General features: G+C 32.0%; 2 protein-coding genes across 2 annotated transcripts in view; both read right to left on the bottom strand.

Annotated features, from left to right (window-relative positions):
• LOC141398037 (tRNA dimethylallyltransferase) overlaps window positions 1–27232 on the bottom strand; it is a 551700-nt gene that overhangs the window by 414846 nt on the left and 109622 nt on the right. The window lies entirely within an intron of this gene.
• On the bottom strand, window positions 12778–13670 carry LOC141396537 (uncharacterized). The gene has a single exon (XM_073972091.1). The coding sequence runs from the start codon at window positions 13533–13535 to the stop codon at window positions 12915–12917; it is 621 nt and encodes a 206-aa protein (XP_073828192.1). The 5' UTR covers window positions 13536–13670; the 3' UTR covers window positions 12778–12914.

Here is a 27232-nt window from a genome sequence, read left to right as displayed (position 1 = left end):
TATTATTTATTATTTATTATTTATTATTTATTATTTATTATTTATTATTTATTATTTATTATTTATTATTTATTATTTATTATTTATTATTTATTATTTATTATTTATTATTTATTATTTATTATTTATTATTTATTATTTATTATTTATTATTTATTATTTATTATTTATTATTTATTATTTATTATTTATTATTTATTATTTATTATTTATTATTTATTATTTATTATTTATTATTTATTATTTATTATTTATTATTTATTATTTATTATTTATTATTTATTATTTATTATTTATTATTTATTATTTATTATTTATTATTTATTATTTATTATTTATTATTTATTATTTATTATTTATTATTTATTATTTATTATTTATTATTTATTATTTATTATTTATTATTTATTATTTATTATTTATTATTTATTATTTATTATTTATTATTTATTATTTATTATTTATTATTTATTATTTATTATTTATTATTTATTATTTATTATTTATTATTTATTATTTATTATTTATTATTTATTATTTATTATTTATTATTTATTATTTATTATTTATTATTTATTATTTATTATTTATTATTTATTATTTATTATTTATTATTTATTATTTATTATTTATTATTTATTATTTATTATTTATTATTTATTATTTATTATTTATTATTTATTATTTATTATTTATTATTTATTATTTATTATTTATTATTTATTATTTATTATTTATTATTTATTATTTATTATTTATTATTTATTATTTATTATTTATTATTTATTATTTATTATTTATTATTTATTATTTATTATTTATTATTTATTATTTATTATTTATTATTTATTATTTATTATTTATTATTTATTATTTATTATTTATTATTTATTATTTATTATTTATTATTTATTATTTATTATTTATTATTTATTATTTATTATTTATTATTTATTATTTATTATTTATTATTTATTATTTATTATTTATTATTTATTATTTATTATTTATTATTTATTATTTATTATTTATTATTTATTATTTATTATTTATTATTTATTATTTATTATTTATTATTTATTATTTATTATTTATTATTTATTATTTATTATTTATTATTTATTATTTATTATTTATTATTTATTATTTATTATTTATTATTTATTATTTATTATTTATTATTTATTATTTATTATTTATTATTTATTATTTATTATTTATTATTTATTATTTATTATTTATTATTTATTATTTATTATTTATTATTTATTATTTATTATTTATTATTTATTATTTATTATTTATTATTTATTATTTATTATTTATTATTTATTATTTATTATTTATTATTTATTATTTATTATTTATTATTTATTATTTATTATTTATTATTTATTATTTATTATTTATTATTTATTATTTATTATTTATTATTTATTATTTATTATTTATTATTTATTATTTATTATTTATTATTTATTATTTATTATTTATTATTTATTATTTATTATTTATTATTTATTATTTATTATTTATTATTTATTATTTATTATTTATTATTTATTATTTATTATTTATTATTTATTATTTATTATTTATTATTTATTATTTATTATTTATTATTTATTATTTATTATTTATTATTTATTATTTATTATTTATTATTTATTATTTATTATTTATTATTTATTATTTATTATTTATTATTTATTATTTATTATTTATTATTTATTATTTATTATTTATTATTTATTATTTATTATTTATTATTTATTATTTATTATTTATTATTTATTATTTATTATTTATTATTTATTATTTATTATTTATTATTTATTATTTATTATTTATTATTTATTATTTATTATTTATTATTTATTATTTATTATTTATTATTTATTATTTATTATTTATTATTTATTATTTATTATTTATTATTTATTATTTATTATTTATTATTTATTATTTATTATTTATTATTTATTATTTATTATTTATTATTTATTATTTATTATTTATTATTTATTATTTATTATTTATTATTTATTATTTATTATTTATTATTTATTATTTATTATTTATTATTTATTATTTATTATTTATTATTTATTATTTATTATTTATTATTTATTATTTATTATTTATTATTTATTATTTATTATTTATTATTTATTATTTATTATTTATTATTTATTATTTATTATTTATTATTTATTATTTATTATTTATTATTTATTATTTATTATTTATTATTTATTATTTATTATTTATTATTTATTATTTATTATTTATTATTTATTATTTATTATTTATTATTTATTATTTATTATTTATTATTTATTATTTATTATTTATTATTTATTATTTATTATTTATTATTTATTATTTATTATTTATTATTTATTATTTATTATTTATTATTTATTATTTATTATTTATTATTTATTATTTATTATTTATTATTTATTATTTATTATTTATTATTTATTATTTATTATTTATTATTTATTATTTATTATTTATTATTTATTATTTATTATTTATTATTTATTATTTATTATTTATTATTTATTATTTATTATTTATTATTTATTATTTATTATTTATTATTTATTATTTATTATTTATTATTTATTATTTATTATTTATTATTTATTATTTATTATTTATTATTTATTATTTATTATTTATTATTTATTATTTATTATTTATTATTTATTATTTATTATTTATTATTTATTATTTATTATTTATTATTTATTATTTATTATTTATTATTTATTATTTATTATTTATTATTTATTATTTATTATTTATTATTTATTATTTATTATTTATTATTTATTATTTATTATTTATTATTTATTATTTATTATTTATTATTTATTATTTATTATTTATTATTTATTATTTATTATTTATTATTTATTATTTATTATTTATTATTTATTATTTATTATTTATTATTTATTATTTATTATTTATTATTTATTATTTATTATTTATTATTTATTATTTATTATTTATTATTTATTATTTATTATTTATTATTTATTATTTATTATTTATTATTTATTATTTATTATTTATTATTTATTATTTATTATTTATTATTTATTATTTATTATTTATTATTTATTATTTATTATTTATTATTTATTATTTATTATTTATTATTTATTATTTATTATTTATTATTTATTATTTATTATTTATTATTTATTATTTATTATTTATTATTTATTATTTATTATTTATTATTTATTATTTATTATTTATTATTTATTATTTATTATTTATTATTTATTATTTATTATTTATTATTTATTATTTATTATTTATTATTTATTATTTATTATTTATTATTTATTATTTATTATTTATTATTTATTATTTATTATTTATTATTTATTATTTATTATTTATTATTTATTATTTATTATTTATTATTTATTATTTATTATTTATTATTTATTATTTATTATTTATTATTTATTATTTATTATTTATTATTTATTATTTATTATTTATTATTTATTATTTATTATTTATTATTTATTATTTATTATTTATTATTTATTATTTATTATTTATTATTTATTATTTATTATTTATTATTTATTATTTATTATTTATTATTTATTATTTATTATTTATTATTTATTATTTATTATTTATTATTTATTATTTATTATTTATTATTTATTATTTATTATTTATTATTTATTATTTATTATTTATTATTTATTATTTATTATTTATTATTTATTATTTATTATTTATTATTTATTATTTATTATTTATTATTTATTATTTATTATTTATTATTTATTATTTATTATTTATTATTTATTATTTATTATTTATTATTTATTATTTATTATTTATTATTTATTATTTATTATTTATTATTTATTATTTATTATTTATTATTTATTATTTATTATTTATTATTTATTATTTATTATTTATTATTTATTATTTATTATTTATTATTTATTATTTATTATTTATTATTTATTATTTATTATTTATTATTTATTATTTATTATTTATTATTTATTATTTATTATTTATTATTTATTATTTATTATTTATTATTTATTATTTATTATTTATTATTTATTATTTATTATTTATTATTTATTATTTATTATTTATTATTTATTATTTATTATTTATTATTTATTATTTATTATTTATTATTTATTATTTATTATTTATTATTTATTATTTATTATTTATTATTTATTATTTATTATTTATTATTTATTATTTATTATTTATTATTTATTATTTATTATTTATTATTTATTATTTATTATTTATTATTTATTATTTATTATTTATTATTTATTATTTATTATTTATTATTTATTATTTATTATTTATTATTTATTATTTATTATTTATTATTTATTATTTATTATTTATTATTTATTATTTATTATTTATTATTTATTATTTATTATTTATTATTTATTATTTATTATTTATTATTTATTATTTATTATTTATTATTTATTATTTATTATTTATTATTTATTATTTATTATTTATTATTTATTATTTATTATTTATTATTTATTATTTATTATTTATTATTTATTATTTATTATTTATTATTTATTATTTATTATTTATTATTTATTATTTATTATTTATTATTTATTATTTATTATTTATTATTTATTATTTATTATTTATTATTTATTATTTATTATTTATTATTTATTATTTATTATTTATTATTTATTATTTATTATTTATTATTTATTATTTATTATTTATTATTTATTATTTATTATTTATTATTTATTATTTATTATTTATTATTTATTATTTATTATTTATTATTTATTATTTATTATTTATTATTTATTATTTATTATTTATTATTTATTATTTATTATTTATTATTTATTATTTATTATTTATTATTTATTATTTATTATTTATTATTTATTATTTATTATTTATTATTTATTATTTATTATTTATTGTTTATTATTTATTATTTATTATTTATTATTTATTATTTATTATTTATTATTTATTATTTATTATTTATTATTTAATATTTATTATTCATTATTTATTATTTACTATTTATTATAATTTCCGGATTCCAGCGTTATTTCTCCATACAAATGCAATTTATACCAAATTTAGTATTTTCCGTACTTATAAGTACGAATTTCAGAATTACCTCAATCCTACACTTTAAAAGTAGTTGTAATTCCAAATTTCAGTATTCCATCTCTATGCGTTCACTCACATCCAAATTGTACCAAATTTAGTACGTTTCGTACCCATAAGTATGAATTTCCAAAACTACCTCAATCCTACACTCCATAAGTAATCTTATTTCCAAATTTCAGGATTCCAACTCTATCCGTTCACCCAAATATAAATTGTACCAAATTTAGTACATTTAGTACTTTCCGTTCCCATAAGTATGCATTTCCAAAAATACCTCAATCCTACACTCCTAAAGTAATTAAATTCCAAATTTCAGGATTCAAGCTCTATCCGTGCACCCAAATTCAATTTGTACCAAATTTAGTACCGTTTACTACTTTTCGTACCCATAAGTAAGAATTTCCAAAACTACCTCAATCCTTCACTCCATCACATGGTAGAACAAATACAAGGTAAAGTTAATACTACAACAAATACAACTCGAACAACAACCACAAAGGAATTTGTTTTTGTTTGTAACGTTACTGCCAGATGTATTTGTAAACAAAACAAGGAAATGTCTATAAATTATTGGAATTTAAAAAACTAATAATTTTTCACATTTGGTTGAATATTTTGGAAAACATGAATGAAAATTCGTTACATTTTCAATTTTTATGTTTCCACATCATTCCACTAAATGCATAAATTCTCGCAGAAAGTAGAATTCTTGCAGAAAAGTTTGGGGTCGCTGGAAATTCATAGAAAAAGGAGAAGCTGTTTCAATGTTTTGTTTTAGAAATCAAAGAAGCACATGTTTATTAGGGCTTTATTTTTTTAAATTTTAACTAAATACCTCACATATTAACAAACGTTGTATCGCCTCTACAAGCGGTGATTTACTGCGCGGCTTATCGTTCGAACTTGGAGGAGGTTACATATCATTGATATGAAGAAGTCTTCTGGGAAATGGTTTTTTCCGAATGATATATTTTTTTTCTCAAAAAATATACGTCCCTAATGTACATCGAAATAGAAATAAATGTATAAAATGTCATATGAAATTTGACACTAACGTTACAACCCAGTTCAGTCAGCTGTGTATTGCTGCTACCTTTTCTTATTCTACCATGACTCCATCAGTAATCTTAATTCCAAATTTCAGGTTTCCATGTCTATCTAAATCCAAATTGTACCAAATTTGGTACCATTTAGTACTTTTCGTACACATAAGTATGAATTTCCAAAAGTACACCCATATCTCAATCGTACGCTTCAACGGTAATCAAAATTCCAAATTTCAGGTTTTCAGCTCTATCCGTTCACCCAAATCCAAATTGTACCAAATTTAGTACCATTTAGTACTACTCGTACACATAAGTACGAACTTCAAAAATAATTTCCTTATATCAACACCACTTCCCAACCTTGATTTCCATACCAAATATGGACATTGTAGGTATATCCGCTCAAAATATACAATTGGTACCAAATTTAGTAACTTATCGTACACTTATAAGTCGAATTTCCAAAAACCCTTTGGTACATCTTTCTAAATCTCCATCAGTTACCCTCCTTCCAAATTTCAGAATTCTAGCTCTTCCCGTTTGCATAATACAAAGGGTACCATATTTAGTACCTTTTAGTACTTTTCGTACCCTTCTAGGTCGAATTTCAAAAAACCCAGCCTTATCTCACCCCTACACACCGACAGCAACCCACAGTCAAAATTTCAGCTTTCTAGCTTCAGCGGTTTCGTCTGGGCGATAATATGTCAGTCACTCAGTCACTCACTAAGCTCTTTTATATATGTATATAGATTAATTATGGTTATTGATATGGTCTAAATTCTATATTTAGTTTAATTATATCGGACCCCCTTGTTAGTGCCAAGCCTGAATGACTACACGAACGATCCGATGGTGTCGGCTTCTCCGACAGCGATTTGGCCCGGAACAACGGCGTTCCGCTCAGCGGCTGCCATCTCTGTGTACACATGTTTTATATTTGTGTCGATTTTTTGTGTTGCGTGCAGCAAATCTCGTAATGCCGGCTCCGGATTCTTTTGGTCCGTAAGGAGACTGAGAAAACCCCAGAACCAATGCGAATGTGCTCGGTTAGTCGCAGCCGCATACAGCACACTGAATGATCGGTGAGGTGCAATAGATGTCAAGAGTGGATGCATATCAGGTGTTGCTCTGGAAACGCCCACTAAGTTTCCGCATACTTCGTAAACGCAGCCCACACTGAATCGGTGTTGTGACCTGAATACGAGAATCCCTCCCAAGTTCCCGCAACTGCAGTCGCCCACGCAGCACTAAACACATGTACACTGAGGTGACAGCCGCTTGCCGGAACGCTGATGTTGTGTGGTCCCGGGTCAATCCGGTACAGAGAACCCGCTGTCGTGGGATTCCTGCCGTGGGATTATAAGCCTGACATTAGCCCGCTTTTGTAAGTCCTGGGGTACTTTAATGCGCATCATTATACCGGGCGACGGGATTAGCAAATGAGCGTGATGAGCTTCGTCGAATCAACCCCGTCGACCCCAGAGTCAGGGAGCTGACACTGGAAGTTAACAGGCTGGTCGGCGAACATAAGCGGAACCAGTGGTTAAATCATCTGAAGAGTTGCAACATTGGAGCCGGTATAAGCAAATTGTGGACAACGGTTAAGTCACTCTCGAACCCCGGAAGGAGGGATGACAGGACCTCAGTCACGTTTGGCGACGTTACGTTGACTGATCCGAAGAGGTGTGCAAGTTACTTCAATCGACTGTTTGTCGAGCACCCCGAGAGTGACAGGGCGAAGAGAAGAGTGCTACGTCGCATTAGATCTCTTCCTGCCGAGGATGAACCACCACAGTTTACAATGGATGATGTTGCGAATGCCATCAGGAACGCTAAATCTTCCAAAGCGTTGGGCCCTGACGGAATTTCCATGGTAATGTTGAAACAACTTGATGAGCCGGGAGTGGAGTATCTCACTAAAGTTCTCAACCTGTCGCTAGCCACCCTTATTGTTCCCGAAGTCTGGAAAATGGGCAGGGTGGTCCCGCTATTGAAGCCAGGCAAGGATGCCAGCAAAGGTGAATCGTACATGCCGATTTCGCTTTTGTCACCTATAGCGAAGACTTTTGAGGCCTTAGTCCTCCCCAGCATTAGAAATAGCTATCAAGTTGCCGATCATCAGCATGGATTCCGTAAGCTGCACAGCACGACAACAGCGCTGCACGCCATCTCCACACATATTTGTCGAGGACTCAACCAGGAACGGCCGTGTGATACAACCGTGATGGTGGCGCTTAACTTATCAAAAGCCTTTGACATCGAGCAGACAACCCTCCGGCCAAGTCTGAAACGTTGGATAATCAGTTTTATGTGGAATTCAGGAACAAGAAATCCACGCCCCGTAGAGTGAAACAGGGAGTTCCCCAAGGAGGGGTGATATATCCGGAACTGTTTAACCTCTACCTTTCCTGTATTCCGCCCCCTCCAGACGGCATTGAGATCGTAACGTATGCTGATGACATCTGTGACAGATTGAACTCCTATTTAACCGATCTTACCACCTTTTTCCACGCGAGGAATATGCAGATATCCGCCACTAAATCGACGGCCACTCTGTTCACCACATGGACTGCGCAGTATAGAAGAGAGTTAAATATCAGGGTCGATGGTAACAGAATTCCGACCACAAACTGCCCGCAAATTCTAGGGGTCACATTCGACAACACTTTCACGCAGTCCGCGCATGCCAAAGCTATCTGCGATAAACTAAAATGTAGGAACAAGGTCCTCAAGTCCCTAGCCGGCAGCACTTGGGGGGCAGATAAAGAAACCTTGTTGACCACGTATAAAGCGATAGGTCGGTCTGTGGTAAGCTATGCGGCGCCAGTTTGGTCCCCGAATTTATGTGACACGCAGTGGGATAAGATTCAAATTTGTCAGAACGCCGCCCTGAGAACAGCAACAGGGTGCCTCCTCAAATCTACAGTGGAGCATCTACATGAGGAGGCAAAGATTCTTCCAGTACGACAACATAATAAGATGCTATCGTTGCAGTACTTGCTCGGGTGTTACCGTGAGAGCCATCCCAATCACCATCTGCTGGCCACCGATACACCCAGGCATATCAAGAAGGCTATTCATGCTCTAGAGACGACGGTCCAACAATATAGGAGAGAACCTCTAGATCAACAGGCATATCAGGCAGGTTTGAACAGCATTCACACGGACACAGTTGCTAAGACCATAAGAAATTATTGTGTGAATGCAGTCATCGGAGCACATCCCTCATCTATCGCAGCTGAAGAGCGTCAGCTGCCATGACAAACCAGAGTAGTTTTGGCTCAATTACGCTCAGGATATTGCAGTCGCCTAAATTCCTATTGGGCGGGAATCGATCGCACCGTGCAAGACATCTGCCAAGTATGTGGCATGGGCCCGCACGATACTAAGTACCTATTCAACTGCCCCGCCAAGCCTACTCATCTGACTCCAGTGGATCTGTGGTTACATCCCATCGAAGTAGACAACTTCCTGGAACTGGAGATAGACCCAGAGCCAGATTGAACAGGAGAACGAACATACAAACATAATAATAAAACACTGTTACAACAACAACAACAACAACGCAGCACTAAACAACGGTCGTTACTATTTTAATAACTGAAAATTCATAATTTTTGCAATTTAATTGCAATGGACCCCGGTGCAAGATTCAGAACTTTATAAGTCGGACGAATATTATAGTCGTGGCGGTGCAGGAAAAGAAGTTCAGCAACAGCTGCAGTTTACAGCATTATAACGGTTACAACGTACTGAGGAGGGATCTGTTCAATACAGACCTATCCCGCTTGACCTAGTTCTAATGACCTGTACAAAAGTATGGGGGTAGCAGTCAGGTGTGGAACTGTTCAAAAATGACCAGAGGTGAATAGTGTTGGCTGAGCAGATTGATAGCTCTATGTTTTGTAAGGTCAATGAGGACGCCCCTTTCGGAATTAGAGTAGAGTGCCACAGTTTGCCACATTAACCGTCGCGTCAACTTGTCTGACAAATGACCCCACCTGGCTACCCATCGCTCTCTACGGTCAGACCATTTCCCTGTAATTGTCTCCATCAGAAGAGCGCCCTCTGAACATCATACTTTCATTTATCATGGGAAATGGAAATCTAATAGGCCCAGTTTAAGATAGTTAAACAAGATCATAGAACTGCCCAAACTTTTTGTTGTTCGGACAGCAGAAAGGATTCTCCGAGACATCATCACATCTGCAGCCGCTCGCTATACATCTGCTGGTGGAATACCCGAAGTGAGACCAAATTCCCAAGCAGATGTAGCGGGATTAGCAAATGAGCGTGATGAACTCCATTGAGCTAAAACCTGTGACACTAGAGATTACCGTTAACAGCTCGCTTTTGGAAGATCATGCATTCGGTATACCAGAAGGCTATAGCGGCTGAGCAGATTGATAATTAGCTCTATGCGATACACAGCTCATGAGGATGGCAGAATTGGCGTAGAGTGCCACAGTTCGGTAAGCATAACGATCGCGTCAGCTTGTCTGACAAATGACGTCACCTGGCAACCCGTCTTTCTCTAGGGTTAGACCATTTTCCTATAATTGTCTCCTTCAGCAGTTTACACAACTTCATCACTTTTGAACGCCCCATTTTCATCAATCATGGGAAATATAATTGACCTACTTTCAGAGAGTTCACCGATCACCGCTTCAGAGAACGGTCCAACCTTTCTGATGCTGGGTTACCAGAAAGGACGTGCCCAAAACTTCAGTACAGCTGAAGACGCTTGCTGTATATCTAGTGGCTAAATACCCAAAGTGAGAACAAATTTCCCAGTAGAGACAGTGGGAATAACAAAGCAGCGCTATTAGCTACGCCGAGTAAACCTCCATAGTACGGGAGGTGACTGTGGAAGCTGAAACTCTTGAACCCTGCACGTTTTGCAACGATACGCAGATTCATCCGAAAAATGTGCGCAAGTCATTTTGATGGACAATTTGTTGAGCACATGGCGAAGAGAAGAGTACTACATCGTGTCAGAGCTCTTCCTGCGAGAAGGTGCCACAGCAATTCACTATGGATGATGTTGCAAATTTCTTAGGAACACTAAATCATCCAAAGCGTTAGGATTTGGCAAAATCTTCATGGTAATGATGGAACAGCTGGATGAACCGGGATTTAAGTTGTATCTCACCAAAGTTCTCAATATGTCGCTAGCCACTCACATCGTTCCCGAAGTCTGGTAAATGGGCAGATACCGCTACTGAAGCCAGGCAAGGATACCAGCAACGATGAATCATACAGAACGATCTCGCTTTTGTATTCCAGCGTCTAAAATGGATATACAGATGCCGATCATCAGCATGGTCAAAGGTTATCAAGCTGTGTGATATCACAGTGATGGTGACACTCGACTTATCGAAAGTCTGTAGTATGTACTTTCAGCCACTCCATGCTGTTTGAGATTACCAATTATACCAATTCTACATATGTGTGGACATCGGTCGTACGTGGAATTTTAAGCCCCGCAGAGTGAAACTGGGAGTTCGGAAATATGGGGTCATAGCTTAAAAATAGCTTAACCTCCACATTTCCAGCATTCCACCCCCTTAGGGCTGACATTGAGCATTCGTTACATACATATGTTTGCGCATTATTGTACAATGTACAATGTCAATTTGAATGTCATTTATGACAAATTATGAAAACTTGATCGATCTTATCGACGCCTCCGAATGCCGGGCATACACTATGGGCATGCAGGACAGCATTTGTAATAGTATTAGTAAATTTTGAAGTTTTTGTCAATGTATTTGGGAGTAGTTTTGGCAGGATTGAAATCAAAATAGTTTTGATTTTGTAAATGAACCCCTTTCAATCCGATGAATTTTGTTTATTTTCCAAGTAACCAACAAATAATTTTTGAAAACAACAAATATTATTTGTGAGGAAATTAAAAAAATTGGAAAACTTCAACCCAAAATCGAGTTTTGGAGGAAAATTCATCATTTTTTGAATATGGATTGAAGGAATGCCACACACTATTCAATCACACACGTACACAAGGGTTCATTTGGCAGTGCAGTTTGGCAGTATAGTGTATGCCCCGCAGAACAATAGTATGCTAAGTCGACTTAACATGTTTTCAAGTTCTTTAAATTTTTATATTTAACATCCTTTAACTTAAATTCTGTCAAATGTTGGTAATGATCGGACAATCCGAACAGAAGTTATAAACAAATATTTACTTAGCATAGTACTGAAGGTCAAAGAAATTTCCAAACTTTTAGAGCTTGTCCTGCAAAACTCGCTTTTCAGAAGTAGCAAACTATTATTTAGCAAACTATTAGCATAGTACTGAAGTTCAAAAAAATTTCCAAACTTTGAGAGCTTCTCCTGCAAAACTCACTTTTTAGACTTAGCATACTATTATTTGGAGGTGTCGTTATACCTTTTTTCGCGCGAAAAATATGCAAAATTCCGCCACTAAATGTATAAAACCCATTAATTCAGCCACACTCTTAAACCTGGAGATGTAGCCAGGGTCAGATATAAAACACATTGCAAATATTCTACACCTTGCGGATTAATGTATTCATATTTATTTCACTACTAATGTAAGATCACATAACGACCATGACATTTACAAATTTTAAAATTATTTCAAACATGAAATTTTTACTACAGCCTCAGCCAAGATCTGCATTACTTCATTTCTGTTTTGATGATTGGCGTTTCTTCTTTGATTGGCACATTTGGTACGGTTACAGCGTTAATTGAGGCAAAATAGAACATTGCATTACCCATTATATAGACAAATTCACTGGTATAACCACGACATGGTCCACCCCATAATGCAGCAGACGATTGGGCAGCGAGCATAGAGAAAGCCACACATCCATACATATAATTATCTTCAGTATAAGCCAAATAGCTTAACGATACCGCATTGGCTAAACTGTTGACATTTTTTAGAATTTGAGTACTCTTCTCATCGATTTCATCACCAAAAAGTTTTGCAATTAAATCCAATATTAGAGGTATAATAAACAACGCATGGATCATCGCATAGGGCTTGCCTAACTCGAGATATATTTCAATGTTCATCAGCGAAAGCGGTACAAAATCCATTGTTGTATCCAGGACACTTTTCACCAAACTGCATCTTAATTCTCGGCCACCAATCATGCCGTAAATACCAAATATAATACCCAATGCACTAGCCGTAAAGGAGTAGGGATGTAGATCGGGTGGCATTTCATATGCTGCATATGAGGCCATTAGAGCCAATCCAAAATAAGGACATCTTTCCGCTATCCAATGCATTGCTGCAGTGATTTTTTTCGTTGAAGGAAAAGTAATTTGAAACGAGTTTAAAATTTTATAAATTATAATTATATTAGAAACTTCAATTAATATTTTTTCAAAATATTTTCAAGACAAATGACACTTTTCAAAAATCAAAACAAAAATGTTAAGGTGTAACTTAAATGACGGCGTTCCGTACAAAAATGCGTACATTCTAACCTGCGTTTACACAGAAGGTCATAAAGGACTGGTCTTAGGAGACTTTAATGCTCATCACGAGTTGTGACATGTAGTTTTAGTTAATGACCAGAGATGTATGGGTGATTGATAGCTCTACGTTTTGTACAGTCAATGATGACGCCCCTACCAGAATTAGCGAATAGTGTCAGATTTTGCCAAAGAAATTACGTCATTTGTTCGTTTCTCTTGCTCCATATCGTCACCAAAAATGCCCGAAGACGAAACGGTCATTTCAATTTCATGCTTCTACGTTCAAAACCAACGATCCTATTCAAGCAATGGCATTTCGGAAAATGGGATAATATTGCAGATTTTGTTGTAATGACGGATCCCAAAACCAAGCGTTTCCGCTGTTTTGGTTTAATTTCTTACTCCCATTCGTATAGGATTGATAATATCCCGAATACTCGCCCTCATATCAATTATGTATATTCCATAAAACATTTTTTCATTTTATTACGTTTTTTGCTTTCCTGTAAAGTTTTGATTTTGTGGGATACGTCTTCGGGCATTTATGGTGACGATATATTTGTCTACTTCAGCAGACCGCCGGAATTCATCATATCTGAACGACGCAATTATGCATAAGATAATTGGCCTAATTTCAGAGAGTTCAACAATCATCGCTTATGAGAGCCTTTCTATGGTGTACAAGTAGCACAAAGACCCATCACTGCTGTAGCCGCTCCCTATATACCTGCTGGTCGAAAGGTACAAAAACCCCTGTGACGCCGTGTGTAGTTTTTTGAGGTTAAGATAACTCTCGAAAGGAACTGCCGATTCGGTCCATAATTTGGTCTTCGTAATATTTTGTGAAAATATAGTTTAAGTTCGAAAATAAGCCATATCGGTCCACTCCTTCAGGAACCTCACCTACAAAATTTCAAAAATGTTCGGAAAAATTGTGCGCACTATAATGCTTATAGGGAATGACCGATTTGGTCCATACTTTACACATCCTAATATATCTACCACATATAGATCAGGTTCGAATATGGACTATATTGGTCCACTCCTTCGGGTACCTCCCACACACAATTTCGGATAAGTTCACTTTAATACCTGCTCTCGAATCACTTTGATTTTTGTTGATGCAACTTGCATTCGCTGTCTCTAATAGTCCCAATTTACATTAGGCGAGTTTACTTGCGGCAATTGTCAGTTTATAGGTGAGAGAAGGGGCTGAGAGGCAAAGGGTTACCATATGTCTCACCTCTCTCTCCATCAAACTGACAATTGCCGCAAGTAAACTCGCCTAATGTAAATTGGGACTTACGGCGGTAAAATATTTTTCAGGAGCAAATCTATACTTCTTGAGAAAACAGCCCGAACTGTAAAAAAGACCTATGGCACCATATGTACTGGCTGGAGCGCATGGCAATTCTCGCAGCTTTGAGCTTTTATCCTAGTCCATATTTTTGTCGGGAAGTTCATACGTCCGAAATTCTGAAACCCTCCTAAATACATACATTTTTTGAGAAAAAGTATTTTAATTCACACAGGCTGAGGGTATATCTCTGTCAGCAAAGCCGACTGATACTTTTTTACTTGTTATATAAATATCTTGCGGTGTCCCCTAAAGTTCGAAAACGAATGGACCGATCATCATATATTTTTGTGGGCTTATTAAGTATTTAATAATCTTGCCTTTGGACGAGAGACTTTTAAAAATATAATTAAAAAAATGGTGAACAGCCAAAGTTAACATTCGAGTTTTTTCCAATAATTGGCCGTTTTTGACCACTAATCGGTCAAAAAACGTTTTTAAAGAAAAGTTCTCATTTTTTTAAGACAAGAGTTCGATATACTGAAATTTCAGACATTTCGGGTGGATATTGAGAGCACAACCTTCAAAATACCGAAAATCGGTAGGTACGGTTCCATGGGGGCTATATGAAAGCGAGGACCTACACAGACAGATTTCAGGTGGAGAGTTATAAACCACCAACGAAGACTAAATACCAATTTTCAACCATTTCGGTGTAATAATGAGGCTAAAGTCTTCAATATAACGAAAATCGGGAGGTATCGTCCTTTGGGGGCTATATGAAGGCGTGGACATATACCGACAAATTTCAAGGGGAACATTTTATACCCCAACGAAGAAAAAATGCCAAATTTCAGCAATTTCGGTGTGATAATGAGACAAAAATCTTCAAAACACCGAAAATAGGGAAGTACCGTTATATGAGGGCTATATAAAAACGTGGACTTACACCCACAATTCTCTGTTGAATCTTTCATATCTCTGCCGAAGACTAAACACCACATTTCAATAATTTCGCTTGGTTATTGTGGCTAGAACTTTCAAAATACCGAAAATCGGGAGGTACAGTTATATGGGGGCTATATCAAAACGTGGACCGAACATCCCAGTTTCTTTTTTTTTTTTGACTTAACTCAAGTTTAGTACAAACTCTCAGACTTTTCTGACATTTTTTCCAGAGGTAGATATATTTTTTAATATTTTTATTAATTTTCTTGTGGGACGGGTAACCGGGTACCCGGTTTTTGGACCCGAAAGTCCGGGTACAAAACCCGGGTTAGACCCGGCTCTACTGAACCGATTGCTACAAAATGGGTATCATTGGAAAAAGCTTATGTAAATACCTATCTAACAAGTGAACATATGAGGTGGTCAGGTGATATAACCCAAAAACTGATTTTTGGACCCGGATTTTTCCATAAAACACTCGAAAAGTCGAAAATGGGCCCATCATGGGCCCCATTTTATGTAATCCAGATTGTAGCTCACACTTTAACCTTTCCAAAATTGTGCTATATGTTGTAATACCTTCCATGGATTTAGAGAAATGGCCGAAGGCCGGCTATTTAAAGAAAAATTTATAATTTGATTGGTTGAGTGGAGTATTCCCCCATTGGCTCAACTTCATTTATTACCCTCTATTGCAGAGAGTAGTGTTTTTCAAAACGAACTGATAGTGTTGCAAAATTTTACTGATCGCTACCAATATCATGATTTCATCCCGGCGAAGGGAATTATCAATTGGCTTCCCAGTCCATAGGAGAAAGTCTTAAATCCCCGGCCGAAGGCCGGCTATTTATTTAGGAAAAATACAATTTAAAAGAAAATGTTGTTCAATTTAAAACTTAAAAATTTTCCATAGGGACCTATAATGTAAAGAAATGAGCCCTACGGAACCGAGTTCTCAAGATTCTAAGGGCCATATCTCTGGATCCAGAGAAGGTATTACAACATATAGCACCATTTTGGAAAGGTTAAAGTGCGAGATATAATCTGACATACATTAAAGGTTTTATGAAAATCAGTTTCCAAAAATCAGTTTTTGAGTTATGTATATCACCTGACCACATGAAAATAACCCCATCATTTGAATAGGTATTTCCATAAGTTTTCTAATGATACCAATTTTAAAGCAATAGGTTTAGTAGAGCCGGGTCTAACCCGGGTTTTGTACCCAGACTTTCAGATCCAATAACCAGGTAACCGTGTACGCCACCAAGAAAATTACACATTTCCATGATCAGCGCAACAATATCTACCTCTGGAAAAAATTTCAAAAAAATCTGAGAGTTTTTACTAAATTAGAGTTGTTCCCTTTTTTATTTGCCCTAGAGAAGGTAAGTCAACAATAAGTACGTATACCAAAACTGATGCACCTATTTTTGGCCACAGTTAATATGAACTCGAGACATGGTGCGTCGCCTAGCAATCCGTCGCTTCACTTGGGCCAGACCAACTCACTATAACAGTTTTCATTAGCAGATCGCCCGATTTCATCACCTCTAATCGCCGCACTTTCATCAGTCATTGGAAAACTCATTGACTGAATTTTAGAGAGTCCATAAACCACCGTTTCATATTATCGCCAATGGTTTCTGATGTTCGGCTAGAAGGAAAAATGTTCCGAAACATCATCACTAATGCAATCGCTCGCTCTATACCTACCCAGCAGATGCGGCTGAACGAGCAAATGAGCGTGATAAGATCCATCTTGGGAGCTAACACTGGCAGTTAACAGGCTGGTCGGTGATCACAACTGGAACAAGAGGCTAGACCATCAGAAGAGTTTCAACACTGCCACTCTCGAACTCTCACGGTGTGCCTTAACCAAATTTAAATGGAAGGTGCTTACACCTGGGAAGTTTTTGCAGAATCTGAAACTACAATGCTCACAGATGAGAAATATCAAGAAACAAAAAAAATCGCCGGAGGGATTTTCAAATAAATCGCGATTTAAGTTTACATTTTTAGGGGTTCTTTAGGTTTTCCCGATTTTGCTTGGAAACTGCGAGTCCTATGAAAATTCTCCACAAGATTGTCCTTTATGATATTTCCGTGGGTTTTACCGTTTTTGAGATATAGAAGTTCAAATTGAGAAAATGCACTGACTGTATCGCCTCCTTATAAAACAATATCATGATCAGTGCGCCTTGACTAACTTTTGATGAAAACCGCTTACACATGGCAAGATTTCACGGATTCTGAAACAGCAATGTTAATAGATAAGAAAAATAAAGAAAACAGAAAAAATCGCCGGAGGGATTTTTAAATAAATCGCGATCAATATTCACAATTTTAGGATTTTTTTAGGATTTCACGATTTTGCTTGGAAACCGCAAGTCGTATCGAAATGAGTCTGAAGAAAATGTTGTAGCTGTGAAAATTCTCTACAAGACTGACCTTCAGGTGTTGTCGTAGGTTCCCAGCAAAATGTTCGATTCCAAAGATGACATTCAATCATGGGTGCAAGTGATCTAGCATGTCATCTTTTTAGCATCTTCATCGATGAATTTTATATGAGCGTGGACCCCAAAAGATGACGTTCTTTTCTGGATCCTAAGCATGTCATTTTAACCAATGCGTTGACATGTCATTTCCACCAATGCTTTGACACGTCATTTTCACCCATGCTTTGACATGTCATTTTAACCAATGCTTTGGCATGTCATTTTCACCAACCCCTTGGCATGAAATTTTCATGTCTTGTTTGGAAAATGGAAATGCTGTATTGAAATATGGTTTTCATGAAAAACAAAACTCTTTATTAATTCAAACGAATTCATGGAATAGCTACAATTAATTTATCAGTTTAGTTTTTCAAAAGTTTACATCCAAAATTGCAATGTAATCACCACCGCTGCAACGCAAAAGATTACTTCCTCCGTTCTCCGCAACCGATATTCTTTCATCTTACAAAAGGTTTTTTCAATTATCTTCCCATCACCAGTTCAGATTTCAACATGGACTCCAAATTCACTCCTTTAAGTATTTTTATTTCGTAAATTACTTTTATTTTATAATTTTGTTATTTTATAACAACATTTTGGTAATTTATACTATTTTGTTTAGTGACGAAAATATGTAGGGATCTACAACCCAGCTTGCTTTAGGGATCTCTAAGAACAAAATGTAACGAACGGGGAGAAGAGACTTTTTATGGAAAATACCATTTATGCTTAATTAATTTATTTTTAATTGTTTCTTTCCAAAAGTAGTTTCTTCTTTATTTTCAGATTCTTGTTCCTTTTCGTTTCGGACTTTTTTTCAAATTCCAAGAAGCGAGATTTGATTGATTTCATTCTATGTCTGATTTAGAACAGACAAGGGAACTTTTAAAATAGCAATGTGTGCAGTCCGATTCTATTTTTAGCTCGATGGTTGGGACTTCATATAATACCAATTGTTTAGAAGTTCTAGTTGTTTGATATGCAGGAAATGTAAGACAACATCACGACGACAGTTCTAACAACTTTGGTCTGTTCCAGAAACTGCAAGAATCTACTTATTTTTACTACGATAAAAAATTTTTCCTTTAGGTTATCGGAAAAAATAGTAAAAATTAGTAGATTTTTGCAGTACTGGAACATACCAAAATGAAAATAAACAGGTGTGTAAATAAAAACACAAACATCATCTCTATTGGAGCGATGGAATGGGTACAAATGCTGATGAAAAGATCGTATCTTTCACGACTTCCTTTGCATTGGTTCAAATCCTAATGAAAAGATCGGATCTTTCACGACTTCCTTTGAACCAATGCAAAAGATGATATGAAATCACGTCATCGCAAAGAACCCCTTCCGTCAAATTTTGCTGGGTTTTACCATATTTGAGATATAGAGGTTCAGTTCAAATTTTTAGGTTTTTATCTTAAGTCTTTAAGATTTTGCTTGGAAACCGCAAGTCATATGAAAATGGGACTAAAGAAAATGTTGAAGCTTTGAAAATTCTCTACAAGATTGGCTGATTTATTTTTTTTCCTAGGTTGTACCATTTTCAAGATATAAAAGTTTTATTTGGGAGGCGATACAGTCAGTGCATTGTCTCAATTTGAACTTTTATAACTGAAAAACGGTAACACCTACGAAAGTATCATAAAGGCCAATCTTGTGGGGAATTTTCACAGCTACAACATTTTCTTTAGGCTTATTTACATAGGACTCGCGGTTTCGAAACAAAATCGTGAAAACCTAAAGAACCCCTAAAAATGTGAACTTAACTCGCGATTTATTTGAAAATCCCTCCGGCGATTTTTTTTGTTTCTTGATATTTCTCATCTATGAGCATTATAGTTTCAGAATCTGCAAAAACTTCCCAGGTGTAAGCACCTTCCATTTAAATTTGGTTAAGGCATACCGTGCTCTTGGAAGAAGGATCATATGTTCTTACCTACGTTCCGCGACGTTACGTTGAGTGATCCGAAGTGGGGAGCAAGTTATTTCAGTTGACAATTTGTCGAGCATCACGGGAGTACCTTCGCCACAAATACCATTAGGAACCTTATGGTAATGCTGAAACAACTTTATGAGCCGAGAATTGAGTATTTCATCGAGATTCTCAATGTTCGCAAGCCACCTAAAGCTTGCCTGAAGTCTGGAAAAGGGACGGAGTGGTTCCGCTACTGAAGCAAGGATGTCAGTAAATATGAATTGCTCAGACCGATTTCGGCTTTGTCGTCCATAGCAAAGACTGTTTGGGTTTTACTTCTCCCCCTTCATCAGAAATTGCTATGCTGTTGCCGATCATCTGCATGGCTTTTGTAAGAAGCACAGCACTACAACAACGCTACACACTATCATACACATACATACCTATATTCCCACAACATCCCGGAAGGGACAGGGGAGACTTCTCTCATGTTAATGAGTGCACGCCAATTCATATTTGCTCAATTATATGGAGCCAATATCACCGAGTCCGAATGGCGTAAGACACCACCTGTGAAAAAGTTTTTCATGGCTGAAATACTCCGGAAATTAGCCAGCATTAAGCTGAGGGGTTTTGCCACCGCTGAAAATTTTGATGTTCTGGTCAGGGATTGGACTGCAGACCTTCTGAGTGAAAGGCGGACGTGCTTACCTTGGCTCCCGCTACACACGATCTTCACACAATATAGTGTTGGACTTAACCAGAACAATTCGTGTGAAAGTGGACTGTGTTGTTGGCGCTCGACTTGTCTTTGATACTGCCAAACACTCCACGCTGTTTGAGGACATCGAGCAGACTATCCAACGGCCAAATTTGAAACGTTGGATAATCAATTATATGTGTGAACGTCAGTTGTACGCGGAATTCAGGAACACGAAGTCGCAGCCCCATAGAGTAGAACAGGGTATAATAGGTTTAACCTCTACTTTTCCTGTATTCCACACGTAAGCGGATGATTGTACAATGTCGGCGTTTGGGTCATGTTGGTCATTTAGGAAAGGTTAAGCTTCTATTTGCTTGATTCTACCACCTTCCGCCACAAATATCCGCCACAAAATACAGCCACTCTGTTGACCGCATGGATTTGGAGATGAGCCTTCTATTTGCTTGATTCTACCGCCTTTTCCGGCGAGAGAAATATACAAATATCCGCCACAAAATTTACAGCCACTCTGTTGACCGCATGGATTTGGAGATTAGCCTTCTATTTGCTTGATTCTACCACCTTTTCCGGCGAGAGAAATATACAAATATCCGCCACAAAATTTACAGCCACTCTGTTGACCGCATGGATTTGGAGATGAGCCCAGAGACGTGGTCCAGAGTAATAAAATTCCGATCACTAACTATACCAAGATTGTAGATATATTCTCGTCGTCCGGGCATGCCACAGCCATTTGAAACAAGCGGAGATGTAGAAAGTCCCTAGCCGCCAGCTAGTGTGGTGCATTTAAAGAAACCACATATAACGCGATATGTCTGCCTGTGCCGAGCCATGCGGAGGTATCAAAACGCCGCCCTGAGAACTGCAGGATGCATCCTCCCGTCATCTGTACGGCAACGCAATGGTATGCTGTCGATGTAGTACTTGCTCATGTGATACCTTGACAGTCCTCCCAATCACCATATAGTAAATAAGACCCCCTACCCAGGCATGTCCGGCAGGATCTTCATGAGGAAGGTCCAAAGTTACAAAGGTCCCCCTGGAAGGCTATGAAGCATATTTAAGCAATGTTCATCCAAATACAGCCGAATGAGGATATCACTCATCTATCGAAGCTCAACTTCATTCGGGATGGTGCAGACGTCTAAATTTCTATAGGACAATGATTGATAGTACCGTGGGGGCTTTACCAAAACACGGACCTATGTTGAAAATTTTTAGTGAAAAAGTGCTGTGACCGCTAGGAAACTCAAATGTCAAATTACAACAAGTAAAAAAGTATCAGTCGGCTTTGCCGACAGAGATATACCCTCAGCCTGTGCAAATTGAAACACTTTTTTCACAAAAAAACTTATGTATTTAGGGGGTTTCAAAATTTTGGTCGTATGAACCGACAAAAATGTTGATTAGGATTAAAGTTCAAAAATTTTGCGGAAAAGGTACATAAAGGAATGGACCGACATAGACCATGAGGCTGCCATTGGGGTTTTTACACCCTTCGGGCTGTTTTCTCAAGAAGTATGGACTTGCCCCTGAAACAACTTGCTTCAACAAAAATCAAAGTGATTCAATAGCAGGTCTTAAAGTGAACTTATCCAACATTTTGTGTGGGAGGTACGGGATGGAGTGGACAAATATAGTCCATATTCGAACCTGATCTATATCTGGTAGATATATAGAGATGTGCAAAGTATAGATAACATCGGTCACTACCATCAAGAGTTATCGTGCGCACAATTTTTCCGAAAATTTTTGAACTTTTGTGGTGTAGGTACCTGAAGGAGTGGACCGATATGGCTTTTCTACGAACTTAAAGTAAGTTTGGAAACAATATTACAAAGGCCAAATTTTGGCCGGAATCGGCATTTCCGTTCGAGAATTATCTTGCGCTTCCACCCATAAACATGGTGTCATAGGGTTTGTTTCTCAACTTTCAGGCTATTTTCTCAGGAAGTATGGATTTGCCCCTGATGAAACTTGTACCGTCGTACTGGGGACAGTGAATACAAGATGTTACAACAAAAATCAAGGCGATTCGAGAGCAGGTCCTAAACTGAACCTTTCCGAAATTTTGTGTGGAGGTACTCGAAGGTGTGGACCGATTGAGTCCATATTGTAACCTCATATAAGCCTGGTAGAAATTTCATAACGTGCAAAGTATGGACCAAATCGGTTACTCCCTTCAAGAGTTATCGTACGCACAAATTTTCCGAACATTTTCGAACTTTTGTGGGAGAGGTACCGGAAGGAGTGGACCGATATAATCCATCTTTGAACTTGAACTAAGTTTGGACAAAATATTACGAAAGCCAAATTTTGGAACGAATCGACAGATCCGTCCTAGAGTTATCTTGCGCTCCAACCACTACACACGGTGTCATAGGGTTTTTTTGTAACTTTCAGGCTATTTTCTCAGGAAGTGTGGACTTGCCCCTAATGAAACTTACAGCGTCGTAAAGAGGACAGCGAATACAACTTGCGTAAACAAAAATCAAAGCGATTCGAGACCAGGTCCTAAACTGAACTTTTCCGAAATTTTGTGTGGGAGGTACCCGAAGGTGTGGACCGATTGAGTCCATATTGGAACCTCATCTAAGTTTGGTAGAAATTACACGATGATCAAAGTATGGACCAAATCGGTTATTTCCTACAAGAGTTTTCGTGCGCACAAGTTTTGCGACAATTTTTGAACATTTGTGGGGGAGGTACCTGAAGGAGTGGACCTATATATCCCATCTTCGAACTTAAATCGAATCTGGAAAAAATATTTCGATACCCAAAATTTGAACCGAATCGATTGATCCGTTCGAGAGTTATCGTGCGCACCAGCCAGACGGACAGACAGACAGACGGACGGACATTGCTAGATCTACTCAAAATTGTCTGAAACGGATATCGTACAAACATACTTGGGGTCTAAAACCATTATTTCGATGAGGCACATTTTTGGTCGTATCAAAGTGTAAATACCCTCTTTAGCCTAAAGGCTGAGGGTATAAAAAAAACGGCCTAAACAAACGTAGCTAAATTCCTCAAAACACCTAAAATGTGAATGTACCGCTATATGGACCAAAACATACTTAAAGAGTGACACATAAATAAGTAAATGAGCGATTTGTTCAAAACTTTAGGCCGAGAAGTTTCGTGGCCATTGGAAACCTCAAATGTCAAATTACAGATAGTTCGGTCAATAAATGTAGCAAAACTCTTCAAAACAGCTAAAATAGGAAGGTACCGTTATATGGGGGCTATACAAAAAAATGGACCAAATTATGTTGAACATTTTTAGTAGAGAAGTGTTGTAAGTCCGTGTTTAGACACACAAATTTCTCGGGAAAGTAAATTCAGTTTTTAGGCAATAGGGGGTAGGAAAGAGTATTGAGGAGATTTTTCCTCTCCGCTCTCTCCCAATAAAATTCAATTTACTTTCCCGAGAAATTTGTGTGTCTAAACACAGACAAACCTCTATGAACATTATAAGTGAAATTACAGATAGTTGGGTTGAAAATTGTTGCTAAAATCCTCAACATATCTAAAATCGGCAGGTTCCCTTATAAGGGGTTATATCAAAACATGGACTAATGTTTACAATTTTTGGTTGAGAAGTTTTGTGTCGATGTAGTACTTGCTCATGTGTCAGATTACAGGTAGTTCCATCAAAAATACCGAAAATTGGGAAGTCCCGTTATATGGGGGCTATACCAAACATGGGTCTATGTTGAACATTTTTTTGGGGGATAAGTTTTGTGACCGACAAATGTAGCTTAATTCCTTAAATTAAAATATTAAAAAATATTGAAATCAAGAGGTACCATTATATGGGGCTGTACCAAAAAATGGACCAAATAATGTTGAAAATTGTTAGTTGAGAAGTGTTGTAACCGCTAGGAAGCTTAAATGTGAATTTAGTTCGGTTGAAAATTGTACCTAAAATCTTAAAAATACAGAAATTCGGCAGGTACCCTTATATGGGACTATATAAAATTTCTTGGGTGAGACGTTTTGTGACCCCCGAGAATCTCAAATGTCAGATTACAGGTAGTTCCGTAACGACATTTTTATTATTCTCAGAATTAAAGAAAATCAGTGAGAAACAAATGTTATGTCGATTTGGTTATCTCATGTGACTCTAAAGTTTATTTTCAATTATATATCTGCTTACAGTGACTTCAAAATATTGCCCACAATTCTGAGGTTTTTTCACCGAATCACCATATAATTAAGATTTTATGTATGATACAGGGATATGAGGTTGTAAAAAAAATCATAGCCCTAATAAACATATTCTAATTTCAACAATACTTTGCTAATCGTTATATTTGTTTCTAAAGGTACATCAAGTTCGAAGAAGAACTATATCGGACAAATACATAAGGTACCTCACTGAAGTTCACAAATTTCGCTTAGGTGCAGTTAAAATATTATTCGAAGATATTTGTGAGTTCCTAGTTATTGGGTACTTGTGTTTAGTGATTCGAAGTTAGTACCGCCCAAATGCTAGCCTCGCCCTTCCTTTTAAAAAACCACCACTTGCTCTCTCTTCAATTCCTCTTAAGCATCTTTAAAACACCCACTGTTTAAAATGTTTCGTCTTAGAACGCTGTTTTTCCATGCACCTAAAACTTCAATAAATTCCATATTTTGAATCCTCTTTGGTTCTGCAAAAGTCCTCAAATAACATTTGTCTTTGTCCATTGACAGCAATGAGCTTACAATGTATTTTTTGAGGCACTTAACGACATTTTTTCAAACGAAATATGATTTGCAAAAAAAAGCAACAACGACAATAAGTTAAATGATCTCCAGTGAAAACAAAACACATGTAAACACTCATCACTTAAATGCAATGAATATGTTCGAAACACAAATCATTCATACATATACACAAAACAATCAATCATATCCTGCTCAACGGAATTTCACGCGAAATAAACAAAAGATTATCGTTGGCTCAAGATCGAAGCTACGCTAAAAGTGAACAGAAAAAAAAAAACTCCAAAAGGAACAACATCATCATCACCATGACTCATCAAAGTTAGAGGTGGCGCGGGTTTATGGTGCGCCAGCGTGCGAAACTATTATCAGGAAAGACAGGCAAATCACAAAATGAAGACCAACAAAAAAACTCCCGCTTAACCTTGGAATCTTTCACAAGAATTCATTGGCTTTTTAAATAATCCAAGGCTCAAAAAAAGATGAGGAAAAAAAGAAACACAAATCGAAAACGACGGTCAATAACATAAAATGAGCAGAACTCCTAAGTATTCGCATGAATATTTATTACGTTTGTATGTCGTTGTGAATGGCGGGAGGAAAGTTTACACAACTGGTTAACTTTGTAGCAGAAACCAACAAAATGGGTCTCTCGTCAACAAAAATAAGTCTCAAGATGAAATGAGTGCACGACGATTCATACTGGCTCAATGATATGGGATATATGGTTTATCGCCTAGTCCGAACGACATGTCTTACGAAAGTAACTTTCATGGCTGAAATACTCAGGAAATATAAGCCCGCATTTCACTGATTTGATACTGCCGAAAATGTTGATGTTCTGGTCAGGAATTGAACCGCATACCTTCAGAGTGCAAGTCGGACGTGCTTACCACTACATCAAGGTGGCGTCCACATATAACATATATTTTACAAAAATGTGATCCTGATATTAAAGAAGAATCCATTACATGACCATTAGTGATCATAGAATACAGTCCCACAAAATTACTTCGGTTGTAGCACTATGGGGTACCATATGAAACCTGAGAAACCAGCTCAATTAACATATCTGTTTTGTAATTGTCACCTAAAAATCAAAATATTGTGTTTATCTATCCAACTTCTTGCAAAATCGTCTAGTATTTATTATCTATTGAGACTTTGTCCTACTAGCACGAATTTAAGATTAATGTTGCTATTTATTTACCCACTACATTGTATATTTTGCATGGTAATATGGCATAAAGAGCGAGCGCATCACTGCTATTTTACCCTTCCGTTAAGTTAAATGAGCAGGCAGACAGCTCAACTACTAAATAAACAAATCGGCAACATTTTACCCTTTTTTGTCATGGGTGTTGAGATGTGTTAACATGGAATGTGAGGATCAACCGAAAAAAA

Source organism: Musca autumnalis, unplaced genomic scaffold (genome assembly GCF_047663935.1).
Source record: "Musca autumnalis isolate F117 unplaced genomic scaffold, ASM4766393v1 scaffold_3, whole genome shotgun sequence".
Lineage (NCBI taxonomy): Eukaryota > Metazoa > Arthropoda > Insecta > Diptera > Muscidae > Musca > Musca autumnalis.
Note: the sequence above shows the minus strand (reverse complement) of the source record. Positions and strands in the feature narration are given on the sequence as shown.

Excerpts from the sequence above, each read along its gene's own strand:
- LOC141396537 (XM_073972091.1), bottom strand. The coding sequence starts at position 13,535 with ATGCATTGGATAGCGGAAAGATGTCCTTATTTTGGATTGGCTCTAATG.